The sequence below is a fragment of the Orycteropus afer genome, unplaced genomic scaffold (assembly GCF_000298275.1).
Source record: "Orycteropus afer afer isolate SDZICR_OR568_19922 unplaced genomic scaffold, OryAfe1.0 scaffold00829, whole genome shotgun sequence".
Lineage (NCBI taxonomy): Eukaryota > Metazoa > Chordata > Mammalia > Tubulidentata > Orycteropodidae > Orycteropus > Orycteropus afer.
In genome coordinates this window covers 551,089-573,650 of record NW_006922416.1, presented here as the reverse complement: position 1 = coordinate 573,650, position 22,562 = coordinate 551,089, and the positions used below count along the sequence as shown (strand labels likewise).

The 22,562-nt window shown below is 60.5% G+C and overlaps 1 protein-coding gene across 1 annotated transcript; it reads right to left on the bottom strand.

Annotated features, from left to right (window-relative positions):
* Positions 1-1,514: 1,514 nt before the first annotated feature.
* ARVCF (ARVCF delta catenin family member) lies at positions 1,515-21,819 on the bottom strand. Its single transcript, XM_007957964.2, has 17 exons — positions 21,610-21,819; positions 11,914-12,072; positions 11,229-11,755; positions 9,438-9,937; positions 8,629-8,812; positions 7,814-7,931; positions 7,332-7,503; positions 6,625-6,642; positions 5,667-5,738; positions 4,328-4,455; positions 3,900-4,050; positions 3,487-3,685; positions 3,291-3,402; positions 3,094-3,184; positions 2,758-2,811; positions 2,203-2,288; positions 1,515-1,622 (listed from the first exon to the last, which is right to left on the bottom strand). The coding sequence occupies exons 1-17, from the start codon at positions 21,817-21,819 to the stop codon at positions 1,515-1,517; spliced, it is 2,889 nt and encodes a 962-aa protein (XP_007956155.1).
* Between the last annotated feature and the right edge of the window lie 743 nt (positions 21,820-22,562).

The following is a 22,562-nucleotide window of genomic DNA, read 5'->3' as shown; positions in this document are numbered from 1 at the left end:
GGAGGAGAGACTGCAGCAACAGAAGAAAGTTGTTCCTTTGCTTTTTTTAATTTTTCAAAATTTCCTGAAAAACCTAGGTGGTTACCAATACAATCTTATTTTGGTTTTAATATTTTTGTCAGTGTTTTTCTTCTGTTTCGTTAAGTTTCAAACAGCAGGCACTGAACAGCGATGCCCCCGGTGCAGCGGGAGGCCAGTCCCAGAGGCGCTGTGGTACGGCCTGGGTAGCTGCCGCAGCACATCCCACGGGGCCTGAGTCAGTTCAGGAAAGGGTTCCACTGCTTGGGACTCGGCCTCCACCGGGCTCCCAGGGCGGGGCCCCCAGGACAGGGCCCCCAGGGCAGGGCTCCCAGGGCAGGGCGGGAGGCCCCCACAGCCCGATCCCACTCACTGCCTCCAGAGCCTCTCTGCAGGGCCAGGCTCTTCACAGCAGCTGTGTGGGCTGCCTGCTGTACAGGGTGGGACTCGGGGGCCTGGGGAACCCCACCACCTCCTCTGCATGTCCTGCTCCTCACCCTCCAAGGCCATGGCCACCTGCACACCTGGATCCAGGCCCTGCAGGCCTCGCACAGCCACTGTGCACGAGCGCACACTCGCCTAGTTCTACACCAGGAGCCCTCTCCTGGTCACTCTGTCACCCACTAAGCAGGCTACCTTCCTGGGGCCCCCCTGGCCTTTTCTCTCACACAGCACCATGTCAGTAAATATCTAACGTGGGGCCTAAGGAGTCAGGGAGAGTGGAAGGAAGGAGGAGCTCGGGGAGACGGCTTCTCTGGAAGGCCCAGCCCTGGCTGGTGGGGGAAGGCCAGAAGAGGCACTGTCAACCCCTGCGTCCAGGGGGCTCACAATCCACAGCAGTGTCTGCTCAGCGGCCCTGGAGATCCCGTTCTTCCCATGGTAAAAATTCCTAAGAACAAACAGCTGGGCCTCAGTCCTGAGGAGGGAAAGGGGGGGAAGGTAGGTGTTGCAGCCGTGAGCACAGGCAGGTGGCCTGGCTTGCAGGCCCCAGGACTGGCTGGTGTGACCACTGGGCAGGGTGGCTGGGCAGCACGGGGTACTGCCTGCACAGGTGGGTGGAGATGTGGGCAGCACTCATAGGACGAGCTGACCGGAGCTCTTCGGGGGGGTTCCGACCAAGGTGTGCACAGGAGCAGAGACGGACCCCTCTGCTCACCCACAGCTGCTGGGGGAGGCGTGGACCAACCTGAGGCTCTTAGCATCAAGGTCCGTTCCAACTTGCTGGTCCTCATAGGCCCCTGTACTGAGGGCATTTAAGGATATGGGGACCATCCCTGATCTGGCCCTGTCTCCTTGGGCAGCAGATCCCATAGTTCCTGGGATGGGACCGAGGGACTCTCCTTCTCAGTCTGTCCTTCCCTAAGATGGGTGTGTGGGCCAGCGGGGCACACAGGGAGACACAGCATGCAGCTAGCAGAGATCAACAAGAAGCCCTGGGCCCAGAAGATGGACAGGTGGACGAACAACCAGACAAGAGAACGTACCAGGCATGCAAGCTAGACCCAGGAGTCAACGGGCTGAGGCTTAGCGTCCCCCACGGCATCCACCAGCCTGACCGTGGCCCTGCTGGGACCAGGAGGAGGGGCATTCCTGCCAGGGTCGGGCTGCAGCGGACAGGGGTAGCAGGAGGGTGTTAAAAGCAGAACAGAGCAGGTTAGGGGAGTTGATGGGAGGGGGCTGGTTTGGTCCCTGGGGGCAAGGGAGGGACAGGGGTGGGGATAAGGATGGGCTGCCAAGGTAGTCCCAAAGGGAGCACTGGAGGGTTAGGGAAGATGGGCAAGTGAGGTTCACACAAACACGCGTGATGCATGGACATACACAGCCCCATATGAAGCCAGGAGGTTGGCACAGAGCAGGGGCCAGGTGGGGCCACAGGGGCCCTTTGCTCACGGACATACATGCAGAGAAAGCGAAGACACGCTTGCTCACGGCCGCCCTCTAAGGCCTCACCAAGTGGCCCTCTCTGACCCATACCCCCTCCCTCCCAGTAGGTGGCAGCACCCAAAGACTGAACTCCACTAGAACCATCCTAGGTATGTGAGGCATCCGAGCCCAAGCCAGAACCTGAGAGCTCCCTGGCCCCACAACCCACAGCCCCGCAGATGACCTCTGCTCTGGACGGCCCCAGGGCCAACTCCAAAGTCAGCCTCCCACCTGGGCCCCTTTCCCAGACTTGCTGCTCACTTTCAAGGGCTCCTTCTGGAAGACCTCTCCTGAAGGTTCACTGCCCCGGGACCTTCGGCCTGGCCGGTCGATGGTGGAGTACCCATCTGTGGGATGGGGGGGTGGTAAATGGAACTCTGGGCAGAATTTTCTCTTTACCCCCACCCCGGAGGGCCCTTTGAGAATGACACACTCTCACCCACCTAGAGGCCTGTGCCCCTGACCAGCTTTCTCCACCCCCTGCCTCATAATGGTCTGGACATGTTGCCCCTTGCTGGTTCCCAATGTGGCTTGGAACCCTTAAGCCTCCCCACAGCAGGCAACTCGGTCTGTCCTTCCCTAAGATGGGTGTGTGGGCTAGTGGGGCACACAGGGAGACACAGCATGCAGCTAGCAGAGATCAACAAGAAGCCCTGGGCTGCCCTTCACACCCTACCAGATCCTAAACTAGATCTCTCATCCCTGGCCAGACCTGACTTCACCACACCCAACAATGCGTTTACTCCGCAAACCATCCACCTGCTTCCAGTCCCTCCTTGCCACATAAGAAAGAAGCAGCCCTGCCCCTAAACTTACCTGGACCCAACGCATCCATGGGGATCACATCCCGGCTCCCTGGCTTCTCCCCATCTGCAAGACACACACAGGTCGGTGCCAGCAGTGGCCACAGGGGCCTACAGAGACCCTGAGCTGCCCTCTTCCACTAAGGTCAATGCACCTCTTTACACATGGCCCACCCCTTCAGCTTGCAACCCACAGACACAGAGGGCAGGTAGGGCACAGAGACAAGAAGGAGAAGACGAGAACCTCAGTCTCTGTCCACTCTATGCCCACCATCAGTATGAGTGGGCGCAGTACTGCTCTTAGACCTTGAAATGAGGTCCTGGACACACACCCCGCGGCTGTACTCACCCACACTCTTCTCCACCAGCGGCAGCGTGCTATCGTCAAAACCCCCTGGACTTGGTGTTCCTTTGGGTCCTTTGGCAGCGGCAGCAGCTGACTGGGGAGCAACAATACACAATCATGAGGTGAGGTCGTCGGTGCTTCTGCTAACCGATAGGAAGGGGGCGAGAGCACACTCAGTTTGGCAGAGGCGGCGACTTTACCTGGAAGCGGGCCTTGGTCCAGCCCTCCTTCTGCAGAGCACCTCGCAGTTCCTTGTAGCTCCACACCGTCTGCAGCACGTGCGAGGCCGCCTTCGCCTCCCGCGCCGACTGGCTGTAGCCAGGTCCCAGGCGATGTCAACGCCCGGCCCCGCCCCGGACCCCACCCGCCCCGCCCCCGCGGATCTGCCCCGCCCACCTGGCTGCCCCGAGTGCCACCAGCGCAGGCACGCCGCGGGCCTGCAGCAGCGAGCGCGCGTTGTCCGGGCTGTCGGACACGATCTCATGGATGGTGTTGAGCACAGCCACCACCGTGTCCTCCTCCAGATGTGCCCCAAGTCGTGCCGGCGCCTGCGCATTGCGCACATTCCGCACCAGCTCCGCCATGGCGTAGCTCCCTGGGGGTGGGGCAAGAGTGTTAGGACACGCCCCCGCCCGCTCCAGCCGGGAGCAGCAGCAGTCAGGAGAGGTGCAAAGAAACAACCCAGTAAGGAGAGGGCGGAGCCTCCGAGACAAGGCAAGTTTGGGGGGCTGAATCACCGAACCAAACTTGGACCCCAAACTTGATCCAAGAGCCACTTGCCCCGTTCTGCACCCGCCTGGAGTCCTCACCGATGAGGTCCTTGTTGCGCCGGTCCAACGAGAGATTGCGTAGGGCAATGGCGACGGCGCGCACCACCTTGTCGGTTTCCGACTGCAGCAGCTCCACCAGCACGGGCAACCCGCGCTCCTTGCGCACAGTGGCGCGGATGTACGTGGCCCACTGCGAAGGCGGTGGAGGGCGCTCGGTGGGGCCCTTCGCCCTACCACCGTCCCCCTGCCCCCTCCTGGCCCTTCCCTTCAGCTCCACTGACCTCCCTTGACAGAAACAACCCTTCCCAGCAGCTCAAGGGCATCTCCACCAAGCTCCCACCCCACCCCAAGGCATCCTTCTCCCCAGCTTTGGGAAGGTGCTGCAGTTTGCCACTCCCCAGCGGGTAGGGGTCCAGATTCCCTCTCTCGTTTCCCTTCTTGTTCTCCCTGCCAGCCCAGCCTCTCACCGTCCAGTTGCCAGCGCTGAGGTTCTGCAAGGCGCCTGCGGCAGCCTCCAAAGTATTGAAGTTCCGGCTCTCCGTGAGGAGAGAGAGGTAGAGTCGTACCACCTCGGGCTGGTACAGCAGCTCAAAGCCTGCATACAGGGGACCCGCCACCCACAGTCACCCAGAACCTCCCTACTTGTCACCACCCATCAGTGCTCCCAGGGCTGGGGTGCGCTGTGGCCAGGGATGGGTGTGGCGCGGTCAGGGAATGTTGAACTTACCCCTTACAGTCACCCAAGGGGAAAGCATTCCCTTGTCACTGAGGGGCAAACTGAGGCTCAGAGAGGAGGCAATGGGGCCAGGTGAGGTCCTTCCTCCCTTAACCCTGCTGCCAAAGAGATGGGCCCAGACCAGCCTGGCAGCGAGAACCCTCCTGCAACCTGCCTTTCCCCTAACAAAACTGGGGTCTCTGGCAACCACTCCTGAATCTCCAAGGGGCAAAGCTGCCCCAGTATGGTGCTGGCACAGTGTACCGGCCATGATGGGGCTGAGGGAGCCTTCCAAGCCCGCCTGCCCCGCCTGAGGCTTCTGGCCGGCACCCAGCCACCTCCATCTCCTGTCTCACTTCCTCCCATTTAATTAGCTGGTCCCCAGCCTGCCTCCCTGCGCTGTTGCCTCTGGGCTTCCTGTTCTCCAAATACTCCCAGCAGCCCTTCTCAGGCCCTTGGCTCTGGCTACCCCTCTGCCTGTAATGTTCTGCCCATGGCTGGGCCCCCCACTCCACGTGTTGGCATCTGGATCACCCCAGTGGCATGGCTGGTTGGGGCTAGGGGCTCAAGAGGCTGAGGGCCACTGGGACCGACCCCTCTCAGGCTGGATGACCAGTGTGCAGAGCGCTGCCAGCCCACAAGAGGGCCCCACAGACACACGCGATGTGAGGGATGGCCCGTCCTGCCCGTGTGAATCCATACACAGTCCTATCCCTCTGGCTCGTATCCATCTGCGTCTGACCGTGCCCTCCCTGACTCCCAGCCCCCCTTGGACCGGGCCTGAGCTCCTCAGCTGACACTGGGCCCTGCCTGGCTGGCCCCTCACCCTTCGTTGGTCACTCTGCCCCAATTCTGACCCTGCCTCTCATGTACTATATGGCTTTCTACAAGTTCTTGGACTCGCCCTGATTAAGGCGACTCATGACATTGACCTCATCTGGTATCCAGGGACTGCATGGTCCCCTGGGGAACACCATACCTGTGGGCCCCCATTTCTCTATCTAATCCCCAAGGCCCTCCAGACCTGCTTGGCAGCACAAAATGCCACTACCTTGACCGGTCTGGGCCCGTCTCTGCTTCCGTTTGCTCACCTTTGGCAGCCTCGGTTCGCTTGGGCAGATCCAGCGTGTCAAAGTTCCGGTCCATCTCACTGTCCTTTTTCCCTGGAAGGGAAGGATAGCCAGTGGTGAGGCAGACCCTGTGGGGGGAGGGTACAGGTAGGAGGGTCAAGGCACAGTCCTCTACAAGGCAGCACCCAAAGAGCACCCTGTGTCCAGGACAGGGTCCAGGGCCGTGGGCGTAGCGAGCTGTGTGCAGGCCTCTCACAGGTCAGCCTGGTGTGAGACAGCCCAGCCCTGCCCAGAGCACCTAGGACCCATCCCTATTAAGTGCTGAGAGCCATCCTTGAAACCCTGACAGCTCCTATGAGCTGCCAGGTATGAACCAAGAGTGCAAGGAGCCCAAGCTGAGCAGCCCCTACAAACGGGCTAACTGAACGCTGGTAGGGACAGGACTTGATTGGGTCTCACAGTGAAACAGGACACTCAAGGAACCCCAGCAAAGGGTATGTCTTTTCCAGTCTAGACGGACCCCACCCACAGACCAAGTGTCATCTCTGTGACAGCGAGTTGCTCCTCCCATGCCCTTTCTAACTCAGATGAGAATGCATCTTGTTCTTTGGCCCTCACCTAACCCGTCTTATCTGTGCTGAGCCACACACAGCCCCACTCCACTGCAAGGGCTCGTGTGTGGTGGACACAACCCAGCCCTAGCCCTGGCCCAGAGTGAGGTTGCAGAGGGGTGGGCCCCTTAGCCTCCCAACCAGGCCTGCATTCCTACAGCTGGCATGGCCATGCAGTTGTCATGGAGACAGCTACCCAGGTGATGGGGGTGGCACAGGGCCCTGAGGCTGGGGCCGCCTCTGGCTGCCCAGTGCACTTGCAGTCCTAGAGTTGTCCTGGAGACAACTGTGGAGCAATGGGACTGGGCTGCCTCCTGGGTGCCCGCTGCACCCACCAGGCCTGGACAGCAGGAGAAACAGGGACTCACCTTGATGGAACCACTCCTCTGGGCGGCCGGAGGAAGCACAGGAGAGAGGAGATGAGGCTGAGCAGGGGCAGCACCCCCCACAGACCCTCCCGAGGTCCTGAGCTCCCACTGCAGACCCTGGGTCAGGCAGGCGGAATGCGGACCCTCACCCCAATTACCTGCCGAGTACCCATGTAGTGAGACAAGTGAGGGGAGGCCTGGGGTAAGAAAAGGCCCCAATTGGTGGGCCAGAGCTCAGGTGCAGGCAGTGTTCAGGTGCCCCATGACAGCTGCGGAATGCAGGCCACTGACACCCCACAAGTGCCAGTGGGTACGGCATGAACATCAGGTCCAGCTCAGGGTGGAACAGAGTTCTGCCCTACAGGCCTTGTCAGGGCCTTTATGGGCTCTAGGTGCAGCCAGGAAGCAGCATCAACTGCAGTTTCCCAGGCCGATGGGCCCACAGAAGCCTGTCCCCAGTAGCTGAGGGGCTGGGTCCAGAGGCCCCCAAGAGGCTGCCACGTGCTTCTTCCTACCTTTCACTGAGAGCCCCACAGTGCTGATGGGGGAAAGCAGGGTATTAACCCTGCACCCTGTCAGCTGTGTGACCCAGGGTCATGTACCATCCTTGACTTCCTACCTGCCCAACAGGCTGCCCAGGTAGCCTCTGGCTACATGCCTGCCTGACACGGGTTTGAGCCCAATCTTAGTCCCACCCACCCACCCACCTTTGGCCTTCTTGCCTCCGAAGCAGCCTGCATCATCCCGCCTCCTGCGCTGGGAGCTCGTAGCACCGCCCGGGGGCCCGGGCTCAGACTCCTGGTACCTTTCGGCGCCAGGTACCTCTTTGTGCACATGATAGGACAGGTTCCGCACGATGCACACACAGTTCTCCACTGACTGTGGGGAGAAGGGTAGATGGTAGGGTTGGGCCTCCCGAGCCTGTGCATGGAGTGCGTACTTGGGAGTGGCTGGCCACAGGCTGCACGCAGCAAGGGGACTTGGAGCAGAGACATGGAGGCCTGGGCCAGGACCACTTTCAGGGGAGCTTGGGAGGAAGGCTCTGCCAGACCTGCATAGCCACCCCTGTGCCACCCAGGGCCTCATGCCCTCTGTGAGAAGCTGGGACACTGGGTATTGAAGGTCTTTGCCATGCCTGGGACTTCCCTGAGTGTGGCCACCCCACTGATGCCCACCCGACCCTGCACACCTTATTGTCCGTGTCCTTCCTGCTCACAGCTGACTGCAGTGCGTGCAGGAGTGCATCCACTAACCCTTCACACTCGCGGAGGCGCCGCCGGGCCTCCGCGCCATCCGAGCTCACATTCCTGGGAGGGCCAAGCAAACCCGGTGAGCCCTGGCTTCCACAGGCACTCCCAGTCCTCCCTGATGGCCACATGGTCTTGCCTTCTCTATAAAGTGGGCCTGGTGCTGCCTTGCTGAGGCTACTGGGAGATGCCTGTCTGAAGCACAGTGACAGTGGGGCAGCAGTGGCCTGGTCCCTTAGAGATCTCAGTGTCTGGACCCCAGCCTGGCATCTCTTATCAGAGAGGTGGGTCCCCCAACTCCCCAGTTATGTTGGAAAGGGACAGAGGTGGGGGCCAGAGCCTAGGTCTGTGTTTGGGTGATCTCTGACTCCCCACTGCAGGCAGCTCTGGGCTGAGACACAGCACTGTGGGGGTACATCCTGACAAAAAGCAGTCCCATGGGGATCCAGGACCCTGGCTGCAAGGTCTCTGTAGGTCACCTAGGGATGGGATGGGGCAGAAATCATGGGGAAGTGAGATGAGGCCTCCAAGGCAGGTAGGAGCCAAGGGCCGTACCCCCCTACCCCTAGTCGTCATGGTGATGGGAGGAGTGGCCAGGGCTGGAGCTGTGGGGTAAGGGAGGAGAGTGGGAGACTGCCAGCCTTGTCCAGAGGATGCCCTGTTCTCAGGACACAGGGAGGGATATGGCTCTGAAGCCCACACCACATTCCCGCCCCTCGTCCACACTGAACAGCCTGGCCCCGCCCCCTGCCCACACCTCAAGCAGCCTGATGTGTTCTTGAAGACAGTGGTCCACTCAGCATCCCGTGGCTTTGAGTCCTCATTGGGCTCCTGCTCCCAGCCTGAGTGAGGCACAATGACCTCGTGAGTCAACGTCTGCAGGCCATGGTCGATGATGACCATTTTCAGGGGCTCGTAGGACGACAGGTTCCAGAGCGTGCCTGTGGAGTGCGTTGACCAGTGCTGAGCCTGCACACCACTCGGAACCTGCCCTCCCCGCCCCCGTCTCGCCCCAGCTCAGATGGAAGACAGGAAGTGACAAAAAGTGAGAGAGGTGCTGGGTCCCTGACCTAGGCCTAGCTGGAAGGGATCTCCAAAGGGGCTGGGGATGAAGGGGGTGCTGCTGCCGCCGCCTCCTTTCCTAGCCATGTGGGCAGGTGGGACTCACTCTCCTCGGGCCACAGGGATTAGCCAGAGATGTTCCCACGTAGCCGTTAGCTCCCACAGACACAATTCCAACCGGGACATAGTCAGGTGGATGACAGTGAGGAAGAATGGTCTTGGGGGGGCTTGTGCGGGCACAGGGCAGGTGAGGGACCTGCCTGAGGGGCCCAAACCCAGCCCTGCCCATGCAGGAAAGCCCAGACATAGAGTAGGATGGGCTGACAAGCTCATCAGCCTGTGCCTGCCACCTGCCACCTGCCACCCGGGGCACGCCACCCAGGCTGTTGGACTAACAGGAAGAGCCCTGCTGGCTGGAGACTTCATGTGGTCCCACCTTTCCCAGGCCAAATCCTGCTCTCCTCTCTCCTTGGGGGAAGCAGGCTTGGCCGGGTGCCTGCTCACCTGTGACCAGCTCACGAACCTCGTTGTCCCGGGCGGCCCGCAGCAGGCGCACCAGGGCAGGCACGCCACCACAGTCCCGGATAGCGGCCTTGTTGTCTGTGTCCCGGCCATAGGACAGGTTGCGCAGTGCCCCACAGGCCCGGCGCCGAACCTCTGCCCGTGGGTGGTCCAACAGCGCCACAAGCAGCGGCAGCCCCCGCAGCTGCCGCACGCGACGCTTAACACCCTCATTCTCAAAGCACAGGTGCTGCAGGTAGGCGGCCGCGTTTGCCTTCACAGGGTCCACCGGGTGCCGCAGCATGGCCAGCACCTCAGGCAGCTCGGGGTCCCGCCAGCGCGGCTCCTTGCGGGCACTGTCGACTGAGGGTGACCGCCGCACCACCCGGTCCAGGCTGCCCAGGCTGCCTCGTTCAGGCTGCGCCAGGGGCGCCGTCACTGTCGGGAACGGAGGCCGCTCATCCAGCAGCTCGCTGGCATCTTCCACTACGTCCTCGTAGGGCCTGTGCAGGCAAGCGGGGTGTGAACATCTTCGGCAGCCCCCAGCCTGCCCGAGTGCCCCTGTCACAGCTCCTCGGGAGGTTGTGAACTTGAAGAACATTTGCACTCCTGGTCCGAGGCATGAGGTGGAGTCAACAGCCAGGGCCCAGCCGAGCAAAAACCAACAGACAGAGCCAATAACAGGCCAAACCCAGCCAATGGCCACTGGGAGTTCACTCACTCCCGTCACCAGGCTCTGAGCTAAATGCCTCTCCCTGCAATGTCTAGGTACGTTGGGGGGACCAACTCCCTTCTGCAGAACAGCCTCATCTTCCCATGAGCATCAGGATGTAGGGGAGCAGGTGAGCTCTCCTTGTACACACCAACCCAGTGGCCTCTGGGTAACAGGAAGCCAGAGCCAAAGGGTGTTTTCTCTTCACAGAGTGACCGCCTGCCAGGGGCGGCCTTGTTATCGAGAAGATGAGGCCTTCTTGACTGGCTGAAAGATCTGCATAAAACCCCTTTCTAGAGGAAAGGGAAACACATGAGGACAACTGGCTAATTTGACACTAAAATTTGTACATGTTGTCTATTTCCTAATTTGGGTACCCATACTGACTTTCACCAAACAGTGGGCTTTAGGCTCCCATTCCATTTGTAGATGTAACTCAGAAAAGGAACTCATGATCAAGGAAGATTGAGGTGGGGGGGGGCATCTGAGGGGCATTTAGGCCACCAGCCCCCCAGGGAACAAGATGTCTTTGACTCTCAGCAGCCTTGTAGGTTGTCACCATCAAACACACTTCCCAGAGGCGTACTGAGGCTAGGCAGGGTCAGGTAATTTGTCCAGGGTCATTCAGCATGAACCAGACCCAGCTATGATGTTCCCACTCTACAGATTAAAAAAAAAAAAAAAACTGAGGCGAGAGAGAACAAAACTAGGGGCTGAGCCGGGAAGGGGCAGAGGCCCTGGGTTCTGGTCATGACTGTGCATAAGAGAAAACGAGGCACAGGGAGTCCGGCTGGGGCTTCCTGCTCAGAGCAACAGCCCGAGTCTTTTGCACTCAGGTCTTCATGGCTGTCTGTGTGGAGAAGGGGCAGCAGGTGAAGCCCCAAACACAGGGAAGACGCCCAAACTTCCCCGATCTCAGGACCCATTTGCTGCTTTCCTTGAGAAATGCCTAGAGGCCAACTCATACCAGGAAGTGTATGACTGACTCAGCTCCGGCAGTCTGACTGCCTGTGGACCCGGCTGTGGGGCGTTCTGTGGTGAGGGAGCGTGAGGCGGAAGGGGCAGCAGGAAACAGTGCTCACCTCGTGCGAGGGCCCCTGCCGCAGTCAGGCCTCCGCCGCGTGGCTGTGCCGTACTCGGGCTCCAGCTCAGGGCCACCCTCGTCGTCCGCGGCCAGGCTGCGCGTGTCATCCTCTAAACCATACGGCTCTGCCTGGAAGCGCTCGGGCAGGGAGCGGCCGCCTGGCAGCACAGGCTCAGGGCCTGCTGGGAAAGCCTCACGGCGGCCTGGCAGCGTAAAACAGCCATCGCAGGGGCCTGGACCAAGGGGACCACCGCGGGGGGGCCGCACGCCCAGCCCACGGGACAAGCTGCCGTAGCTGGGCCCGTCACGTGGCTCAGGGCCGTCAGGAAAGCCACCCCCCCCACCCAGGTAGGCACGGGAGAGCGTGGCCGCGGGGCCGCTGCCACGCAGCAAGAAGTGCTGGTCCAGGGGGCCATCAGCGAAGGGGCCCAGCGGGGGACCCCCATCCAGCAGTGGGAGGCCATCCAGGCCCACAGGCACCTGGCGCACTGTCCGTGTGGTCACTGTCTTGACCGTTTTAGTGACCTGGAAGATAGGCGGACGGCCTGAGAGGTCTGAACATTGCCTGGGCGGCCTGTTTCCCACCAGGACAATGAAGGATTTCCGAGTGGCCAGTGAATGTGCCTATTTACAAACAGGACAACCGTGGCCTGCAGAGCCCACCCGCCTGGACCTGGCTGTACCTTGGTTTCTGTGCGCCGGGTCGTGCCATCTTCAGATGTGACAATGGACACATGGGAGGTGGGTGTGCCAGGGTCTTCCTCCACCGTCACCGTCTCCTCCAGCACCTCGGGCGCCTCCGGCATTGTGGCCAGCGAGGCCTGGCTGCCTGGGCTCTGCTCCTGCGGTGAGGTAGGTGGGCATCAGTAGGGCAGGACTGCCTTGGCTCACACTGGCCCCTCTGCCAGGAGCGTCTGCCTTCCTGCCCCTACTACATCCAGTGTTGTTCTTAACGTCCCCTCTCCAGGAGCCCAGTGGACCCCAGGGGTTGTCTCAGCCCGAACAGGTAAGAACAGGAAGGAACACGCTCCTGACCACTGGCCCCAGCCTATCACTCCATCCCAGAGCCTCCTGAAGCAGAGCCGGCAGACCAGGCCGCAGACCACAGTGGTGGGCAGTCTGGGGCAGCTGCTTTCCAAGGGGCCCCAGGCACGACCTAGCTGAGTCCACACAGGTACGTCAACCAGGGGGAGGTGGGGTCCTGGATCTCCTCCTTGCCCCCACCCCAGGGACCAAGCACGAGGACTTGTGGTGGTGATTCTAGGACTTTCGGTGACTCTTCTTGGCCACATCCAGGCTCCTGCCCCCACAACAATCAGATGCCCTCACAAGACAGAAATACCCAGCTCTCATGATGCCCTGGGCATTCAGAGGACCCAAATACTCTTGTTCCTTCCGGCCCAGACACTCTTAGGGTATCAAGCGGGCATGGTCTGATTCTGCCTCAGACCAACAGATAGTACTCCCACTGGCTAATGTCCTGGACAGCATATTACAACTCAGAGAGGGCTGGCTCCAGCCGAGGGGGCTCAGCTGGCACTTGGTGGGAACTTCAGTGTCCTTTCACTGAACATTCTGTCAAACCTCCCCACCCTCAGGCCCCAGCACTCACCACCTGCCTCGTTCTCAGCCTATAGGTACCCTTGTTCCTGAAGGGCATCATGACAGTGGGATTCCAGGCCAGACAGTCTGGGACAGTGACTCCTCTTGAGACACACGTGCGCCTACTGGCCAGACGTGCCAATGCGGAGACTGACGCTGAAAGAGCACCCAGCCCACAACCGATCTGGGCTGGACCTCTGCTGTGCTGAGGAGTATGGGGACCACAGAGTCCAGCCTGCCTTTGATTGAGCCTCTGACCACACAGGTCTCCAAGCCCACTGCCGAGTCCCACTCTCATCCCAGGACTGGCATCAGGGCAGGACAGGCAGGGGATGAAACCCAAACCACGGTGGGCAGTGGGAAGGTGAAGGAAGAGCACGTTTCCAGCAGCTGGGGCTGGGTCAGCAGGCAGACAAGGTCTGCTCCTGAAGCCCAGGCCTCTGTACCTTGCAGGGTAGGTCCCCTGCCTGAGTGCCCAGGCCCAAGGCCTGCACAAACACTGAGTGAATGCACTCCAGCCACTGACAACCACATCGGCCTGGCTGCACAGCTGGTATTCTGCCCGTTACTGAGCTGAGGGCTGTCCAAGGCCAGGCGCTCACGCCTCCCCTCAGGGCATGCGTCCCAAGCGGAACAGTCAGGGTGCCACTTGGGTGCCCACCTCTAGGCCAGTGTCTAGCAGAAAGGTTGGCTGAGAAGAACACTGCCGAACATGCTCTAGGTCCTTGGAACGTGAAACCTCTCTGTGACCGAGTCCTGTCCTAGAGGGATGCCTGCCCCCCTAACTGCACGCAGTGCTGAAGTTCTGGGCCCCATCACCTCTACAGGTGCATGAGGCACATGTTAGGATGGGTGCATCACGAGGCACTGGTGACTCAGGAAGAAGAGGGCCACAGGATGTCCTCCTTCCTACCCCAGGAGCAGGCCCTCACACGATGGGGAAAACGAGGCCTAGTGGAAGGGAGGGGATTCACCCAGAACTTCACAAACTGCTAATGCGGGCATTTCAGGCATCCACAGGGAAGGGGATGTTGCAAGGCGGCCTTTTAGGAACACTCATTCCTCGTGGTCCACAGGCCTGGCTGACGCCACGAAGGTGCTGGAATGTGGATGCAGATGGGACATGGCCTTCCGGGACCTGAACAGGAAAAGGGAACACTGCTCCCTAGGTAAGAGAAGGAAACTGAGGCTCAGCGTAGGGGCATGTTGGCAGGCCGCCAGCAGGCTGGCCTGGGCTCTTCTCTGGCCTCGTAGGAGCCCTGGGGAGAACTGGGAGGCTCTGGTGCAGGGACAGCCCATCACTACCAGAGCCTCCGCTGCCCCAAACGTGCTTGGCGACTGCGGCAGCTCACCCGCTCTCTGCTGGGCCCCAAGAGTCCACTCAGAGCTCAGAAGCCGGGAGGGTGCAGCCGTGGGAAAGCCTCGGGCTACATGCTGGCAGTGGGGGGGGGGTGGAAACAAGACTGACGTCGGGGTATGTTGCCCAGGACTCTGCTGGCGGGGATCAAACCCTGAGTAGCTCTGCATACATTTGCATACATTAAGCACTCCCAGACAAGAGCCCTACCCCCACCCCAGGCCAGGCAGTGGGGAGAGTGCATGGGGTGCGGACAGGCACACCTCTGGACCTCAGTGCCACTCTGTGACCCAGATCATTTCTGCCAGTCCAGCCTGTGGTGAAGGATGACATGGTGCAGAGTCAGGGGGATAAGGAGACAGGGGGTTCAGGAGAACCAGGGCCCCTCAGCATGGCCTAGCTAGCCTAAGGCATCACACAGCAACACTCCACGCTGTGGAATCCCAAGCCCTGACAACCCCAAAGCCCAGAGAGCCCCACTGGCAAATGACCTGGGAAAGCTAAAAATGGGTGATGACTTCATCCTAGAGGGTGGGACTGAGAGTCAGCTGATCGTGGGGAAAGCCGGGCCCCCATACACACATGTGCAGCAACCTGGCCCCTCAAACAGGGATGTATGCATACACACATGTGCATGAGCACCACACCTGGCACACACACACGGACAAGCACATACACATACATGTACCTTGCCCTTCAGGCAGGGATGTATGTGTATATGTGTGTGCATGAGCATCTTGCCTGGCATACACAAACACACAAAGACACACACCTACGTGTACCTAATCCCTAAGGCAGGAACGTACGCATGCATGTGTGCACGAGTAGCCTGACTGGCACCTGGGCGTGGCCTGAGTACACACATACATATACACACATGAATATACCGGGTCTCTCAGGCATGAATGTGCATACACGTGGGTGAGCACCCTGCCTGGCATGTATGCTCATGCATGCATACACACGCACACGGGCAGGGACCTGTGTACATACACATGTATGTACCTGCCTCCTCAGGCAAGGATGTGTATACCCTACGTGTGCATGAGCACCCTGCCTGACACACACACCTAAGCACGTCATTCTGTGTGTTCTCCTAAGAGCCCACCAAGCCCACTTGTGCCTACTGTTTCTAGCACACTTACACGTGTATGTATGCCCTCCACACATCCAGACCTTTTCCCAGTACTGTGCCTCACATGCTCTCAACATGCACGGGCAGGAGCCGCCAGCCCCTCGAGTCACCCACCCAGACGTCCACTATGGGGATCTCACAGCTGGTAAGCGGAGAACCTGATGCCATCCCATGGCTCAACCTCTGCAACGTTTTCAGGGTAAGGACGCAGGGCCGCGGGCTGGCGACCAGCACATAACGGGTGCTCAAGGAAGCTGCTCATTGCCATCTGGCTCCCGTGCCCTGCTCTAGGGCCCCCAAGTCCCAGTCCACCTGCTCAGGCCCACCTTCAAGGACCCTCGACCCTGCAGCCCTACACAGTCCCTGCCCCAGACCAGACTCCGGCCTGTCCTAACCTGTACCCCAGACACGGGCACTGTCTTGGACACACCACCTCCTTCCTTTACCCATATCCCAAATCCCGTCAATTCCTGTCAACTGACCCTCGTCACTCTAGCCCCAGCCCTGGCCTCATCCTCACCCCTCTGCTGGGACCAAGGTACCAGGCCTCTTCCCGGCCCCAGGGCTTCAAATCCATCCTGTGGCTGCCACATCCTGATCCACCGAGCCTCTGGGCCTGGGCGTTCCCATGAGTTCTCTTCAGTTTGAGGAAGCAGCCCGCTCCAGGGCTGGGGCTGGAGACAGATCAGCATGAACGCCCACCGCCCAGCTCTAAGGGGTCCCTAGAGGCTCAGCCACTCCTGGGGCTCAGCTTCTTCATCTGGCAACAGGACCAGCGCAGGGCCAGGAAAGGCGAGATGTGGAGTGAGGCATAGAGGGGCCACCGCCTGGGCAAAAGCCCACAACAACTGCGTGTGTGCGTGCGGGAATGCAGGAGGGAGGAGCCAAAGGAAACAAGCCAAGTCCAAAGGGGAGTGCCCGAGCTGGGGTCCCAAGACGTACAGTGCCGCCTGGACTTTAGAGTTGAGCACTCGCTGTCTGTATAGTGAGAAACCAACTGCACTGGTGGGCACCAGACCCTGTCCACGGGCCCAACATGCACCTAAGGGGCACGTTAAGGCAGGGATCCCACAGCTGGCTCCCTGAATGCACCCCCCCACCCCATTCCCAGAGAGCACAGATAGCTGGATGACAGAATGGTCAGAGTGACAACCACCTTCCCCAGTGTGACTCTCCCAGACTCAGGCCAGGACAAGTGAGCCTGGTATCTCCCAGTAGGCAGGGCGGGTCAAAGAGCAACTCCCTGGCTACCACAAAATGCCCTTTTTCTTCACATCTACAGCTTCTCTCAGCCCTGCATGGAACAGGAGGTTTGCCTGCCAGGGTGTGTCTGCCCTGAGGTCCGCCCAGCTCCCTGTAGAGAGAAGCCACGGGCAGTTGGCATCTAGCAGGCTTGGGAAAACAAGGTTGGGGGTGGGGGGAACAGGACTGGGTCAGGGTCTCATCACCCTCTGTCCTCCCCAAGCCTAGTACACATTCTCTTGCTCTTGTTGTAGTTATGTGCCTTCAAGTCAGACCGACTCATAGCAACCCCTCCTTGGCTTTCCGGGGCGGTATCACTACAGAAGTAGATCGCCCAACCTTCCTTCCAAGAAGCAGCTGGTGGGTTTGAACCACCAGTCTTCTGGTTAGCACTCAAGCGCCTTAGGCACTATGCCACCTGTAACCCAGAATCTCCGCAGCGCATCCAACTGGGCCCTCCACCTCAGGGGCAGCGAGCAGCCAGACTGGCCCAAGTAAGCAGGTTTGTGGGAAGAAAGCCACCTTCTTCAAGAGGCCTTGGGCAAGTCACTTTTCCGCTAAGCCTCAGCTCCTGGCCTGTTTGCCCGTTAATGGAGCCCTCCCTCTGACTCAGTGCAGCTGCCAACAGGCCCCACCACCGTCCCTGCTGGAAGGTTTCCTCGTGCCCCCTCCCTCACGTGCGCGACCGCAGCAGAGGGCTTCCATTAACGCACCGGAAGCCCTTTCGCAGGTCCCTGGAGTCAGAGCCTGCGCTGGGGACGTGGAGGCAAGGGGGTAGGCCAAGGGAGCCCTTGGGGAGTAAGAGACTGAGCCGGGCTTCCCTCTCCGGCCTCAGCCACCCTCTTGCACGAGGGGCTGCCCGGGAAGGCCGCGTCCTCCGCACCTGCCCCGGGCGCTCGCCGGGGGCGCGCCCACTGGTCCCGCCCCGCTCGGCGCGTAGGGACGCACTGTCCACGGACCCCCGCGCCTAGCCCGCGGGGAGGGGCTCCAGAGACTCCGCGGCCCCGCCCCGCTTCTTGCACACCCCCAGGACTGTGCGCTCACGCCAGCCTCCGCCGACCCCGGGGCCCGACGCGGCCCAAGTCCGGGGCGCAGACAATAGCTGCTCGCTGGCGGCTCCGCAAAACAAAAGCGGGTCCTCCCGGGAAGGCCGGCGCCGCCCTCTGCCGCCGGGGTCCCGCCAGGCCCCGGGGACGGTGACGCCCTCCGCCCTGGACCAAGCTCCGTCCAACCTGTCTGAGTTCAGCCGGCATGGGGCTGGGGCTCCGCGGGGCAACGAGCGGCGAGGCAACGGACCCGGCTTGGCTCCGGCGCCTCGGCCGCTCGGGCTCAGCGGACTCACTCCCCGCGGAGGCGGATCTGGCGGCGGTCAAGGCAAGCAGCCAATCGGGCGGGGCCGCGCCCAGGCGGGGCGGGGCGCAGGACGCCCCCTACGGGCACGGGGCGTGGCTCCGCAGCCTGGGCGGGGCCAGGGCCGCCTCCACCGCCTGGAGGCCTGTAGGGGCTCCTCGCACCTCTACCTCGAGGATCTTATTTTTCGCCCAGTTACCAGCTCCTTCTCTGGCTCGGTCTGCCACTAGTAAATGGGCACACACGCTGCCCCCCACTCGCTCCCTGAATAGTTGGGAAAACAATTCCCTCAGGCTGATGGGTGGCTCCCAGAGCACTAACTGCTCATCCTGCTGTGAAATGGTGGCCAACGAGACAGTATATAATACTTAAGGCACCACCAGCCCTGCAGGATCCTGCCCGCGGGGTCTCCCCGGTCTCCCCAGATTCAGACTTCCCGGAATGGGGCCTCAAAGAAACGTACCCACACAGCTCACTGATGACCTGGCAAAGGATCCCACAGGCAACCCTTTTTGTCTTGGGTCCCCCTCATTAAAACAGCAGCTCAGGGTCCATCCCCCGAGGGATCCCACAAGGATAAGAGCAGCTTCAGTGGAAAGAAGAACTTTTGGATGTCCCTGCGCCAGCCACGTAACCTGTCTAGTCTTGGATCCTGGCCTCATAGGGGCCCATTTGGTTCTGAACCCTCTACCCTCCACACCTGCAATCTTCTGGGTGACTTGTGGTGGCTGGGGGGAGGGGAAAGCGTGCTCAGGCACAGTCTGCACTGGTCCCACCAGAGTGCCCCCCACAGCCTCACGTGAATACGCAGCCACACCCTGGGGAGTGAGGCTCTGATGTGGCCAGAGCCACCAACTCGGGTCATATCTCACAAAGGCAAACCAGCAGCCAACTGCACTATGGACAAAGAAACTCATGTCTTAGATGCGCAGGGCTGGGCCAGCCCAAGGAGGCTCCGTGGGTCGGGCCAGACAGGGGGCCTGAGCTTGGGTCTCCTGCCTCGCACCCACTTGTTCCCAGACCCCACTCAGAAACCAAGCCTCCACTGGGGCCACTCTGTCTCCAAGATGCACCACACACACTAATGGTCCAGCACTCTGGGTGCGCACTGCCCTGTGAGCCTCAGTTTCCTAAGATGCCTTGAACTTTGAGGAGCCACTTTGGTGAGTGAGTAGGACTGGACCACTGCCCCAAGGGACACAGTCTTGATGCTATCTATGTTTGAGCCATTTTTGTCTTCTCCCAAATTTCATCTTGGCTGAGGTGGCTGTAAGAGCCCAGCAGACCAGGCCCCTAATGGCACCCTCCTCACTATGGGCAGCCTCTCTCCACACTAAGCGCCTTCATACCAGAGGGTGGATGGCAGGCGGTCAGGACCGTGGCACGGCTCAGGGAGTACAGCAGCAATGATGCCTGCCCCCCAGCTTCCCAGCCTCAGTCCCAGCTGCCCCCTCAAGCCTCTCAAAACCCTGGCTCCTGGCTGCCCAGCCTTGGCTGTAGCTGCTACCTGGCCCCCAGCCCTGGAGCTTCTCAAACACCAAACCCCAGCCCTGAGCACCATACTCCCGGCAGCTCTGTGGCTCAGCAGGCAGGTCATCAGGCGTCTCCTGCTGAGATTATCTGGGAAGCTGGTTTGGCATCAAGGCTGTGGGGCCTGGCCAGCCCTGGTGGCCCCAACCTCCTGCAGCATCCCAAGCCGCCTGACTACAGCTGGAGCCCTGGGAACATATGCCTGCTCTAATCCCAGCCTGAGAAAACTATCTCCTCCCAAGAGACAGAAAACCCAGGCAGACAGGGAGGGGCAGTGGCCTAACATTGTGTGGTCTATAGCCCCCAGGAGGCTAGGGCAACTCTAGGGTGTGGGAACATCTCCCCAGCCAGGACACTGACCCTCTGTGGTGCCATCCATGGGCTAAAGGCTGGAGCCTATTCCAGCGTGGAGTGAGATACAGCCCCTGGCACCTGCGGGGTAGTAGTCACAGGGTAGTCACTGGCTGCCATTGTACCCATGCAACCCACTTTGGAGTGCCTGGGAGACAGCAGGGTTGGCTCTTCACCTAGGCCCACTCCAGCCCGAGTGCTAGCCTCCTGTGAACTGACTATGTGGCCCTACTGAGATCACTCAGCACAGTGGGGCTTGGGAAAGACTGCTTCCCAAGAGGTCCAGACTGTCAGCGGGACCCGAGGTTCTCTGGAGGTTGGTCCTAAGGGAAGGAATGGACACTTATCTGGCTCCAGTCGCACACCCATGCTGGGCTGCACCTTCACAGGGGTCAAGTGAGTGGATATAAGAATCATTATATAGCTCTAGTGCCATAGTGCCTAAGGCACCTGACTGCTAACCAGAGCCTGGCAGCTCAAAACCACCAGCTACTCCTCAGAAGGAAGACTTCTGTAGAAACACCACCTCAGAAAACCAAGGAGGGGTCGCTGTGTGTCAAAATCAACTCATCGGCAGTGAGTTTGGTATCCCCCACTGACCAGACAAGGTCATTGAGGATCAGAGAGGGTCCCTTACCTCATGTCCCCTGGTCTGATGCAGGCCACTGCTTCTATGCCCCACACCCCCCATAATGAGCTGAAGCTAGCCCAGTGAGCCAGCCTCAGCCCAGACCAGCACCATGCCCCCTTTCTCTCCAGCCATAAAGGGCACAGACTACCCCAAGACACCAGCACATGTACCAGGTGTGTGTGCCTGGCCAGTACCCTGTACAGGTGGTGGGGATAGGGGTGGGAGCATGCCAAGAGGAAGCCCAGCTGCTTGATTTAGGTGGGCAACACTTCTACCTGCTGCTGGGGGGAAACTGAGCCAGGGAAATCAAGGAACCTGCAGAGAGGGCCTTCTAGGATCACTCCACCAGGAGCAGTGTGGACACAGCAGACCGTGGGCCCCGGGGCTCCAAAATGGGTGATAAAGAGGGACAGCAGCAGGAGGCCTGTAGCTGGGCCCTCCTGACCGGCCTGCCCTAGGCCTTCTGCTGGGTAGCTAACGGGAACTGTAACAAGCACACCAAACTCCAGGCCCCTTGATTTTCCCCCTTCGACCCTCATCATCCCACCAGCAGATGCCACCACCTCCTGTTTGCATATTAGGGTGCTCAGGCACAGTGAGTGCTGAGTGGGGTCCAAGGGGGTCTTACTTCTGAGTGTGCACCCCAACTTCAGGGCTCTGAGGGCCCAGCCACAGAGCAGCCACGGCCCCCCACCTCCTGGGCCGAGCAGGACCCGGAGCCCTGCCTCAGGTCAACAGCCAACAGGGAAACTGAGACTCCCAGACCACTGTCTAAGCTGCAGGCAGAGCCTGGGGACTTGGTCAAGTCTTCCCCTGGGGCTGACCCACCGAGGCACGCAATAAAGGGCAACACTATGGCAGGGAGACGTGGGGCCAGTCAAAGCCCTCAATCCCTAAGCTAACCACTGAACTGCTCAGAATGGACCCTGCTTGGCTGCCTGGACCCGAGGGCTCTTTTGAGTGGAAAGGTGCCTTTCTGAGGGTCAGGCCCATTCATCACATGCTACCCCACACACCCACAAGGGACTTCCAGCCCCCTAGGGGTCCCAATTTCCTCCCTCCCCTGAAGCCCCAACATGTCTTAAAATAAGCCATGCTTTGCTGGCTTGGGGTCCACCAGGGCCGCTTGATCATCTCCCCACTTGGCCATTTTCACTCTTTCCAAGTCACTGGGCTGTTACCTGCAGGACCAGTTGCTGCCAGGCCATTGGCAAGGGCTGCCCACAGCCTGTGCCACCGCTGTTCATGCTGGGCTGCTGGGCGCGCTCCAGCTGTAGTGCAACATGGCGCCGCTCCTGCTCCAGCGCCCGCGTCAGCCTCTCGAAGCGCGCCTCCTGCTCCTTCACGGAGGCCAGGATGCTGGCTGCTGAGTGTGCGTTGCGGTCCTCCATGGCCAGGGTGGCCGCCGGCTGCAGACAAAGAAGAGTGAGGTCGGCCTGGGCCGGCAGAGGCTGGGCGGCGCCATCACGGGGACTTCTTTCCCTTCCCACCCGGAACACAGGACTCACTCCCGATGCAACGCATCCTGCTCTCCGGAGAGAAGCTGCGCTGACGGAATTCTAAATTAAAAGCCATTAATCCAGGGCTGACCAGAAGCAGCTCACTCCCCACAGCGCATGGGCTTCTGACCTGGGCTCCCATTTCCTGCTAGGCCCAGTGGAGCATAGACTAAGGGCGTCTCAGGGCCCACTGGTGGGACTGAGTGCTTACTACCTCTCAGGCCCTCCGCTGTGCACTACATACGTCAACTCACCCATTTCACAAGACACCGGCAGGCCCACCTCTTAGAGGCAGACATTGCAGCCCAGAAAGAGGTGGTACTTGTTTGCAGGCACACAGCTGGTGCCACTGAGTGTGCAGAGGGTGAGCAGCCACTGCACAGGTGCCTGGCGCCAGGACACACAGAGAGGTGTGTGGGCAGGGCAGCAGAGGAAGCTAGCAGACCCACTATCCTCTGATGAGACTTGGCAAGGCTCAGGACTTCAGGCCTCGGTCCAACACTGCCCCGGCGGGCCCCAGAGGCCTACGGGGAGGTAGGTGGAGGGGGCTTAGCAGCTACAGAGACCTGCCAGCAACTCCCCTCCCCGGCTCCCTGGCTGCCCAGCATGTTTGTTTTTCGTGGGCAAGAACCAGC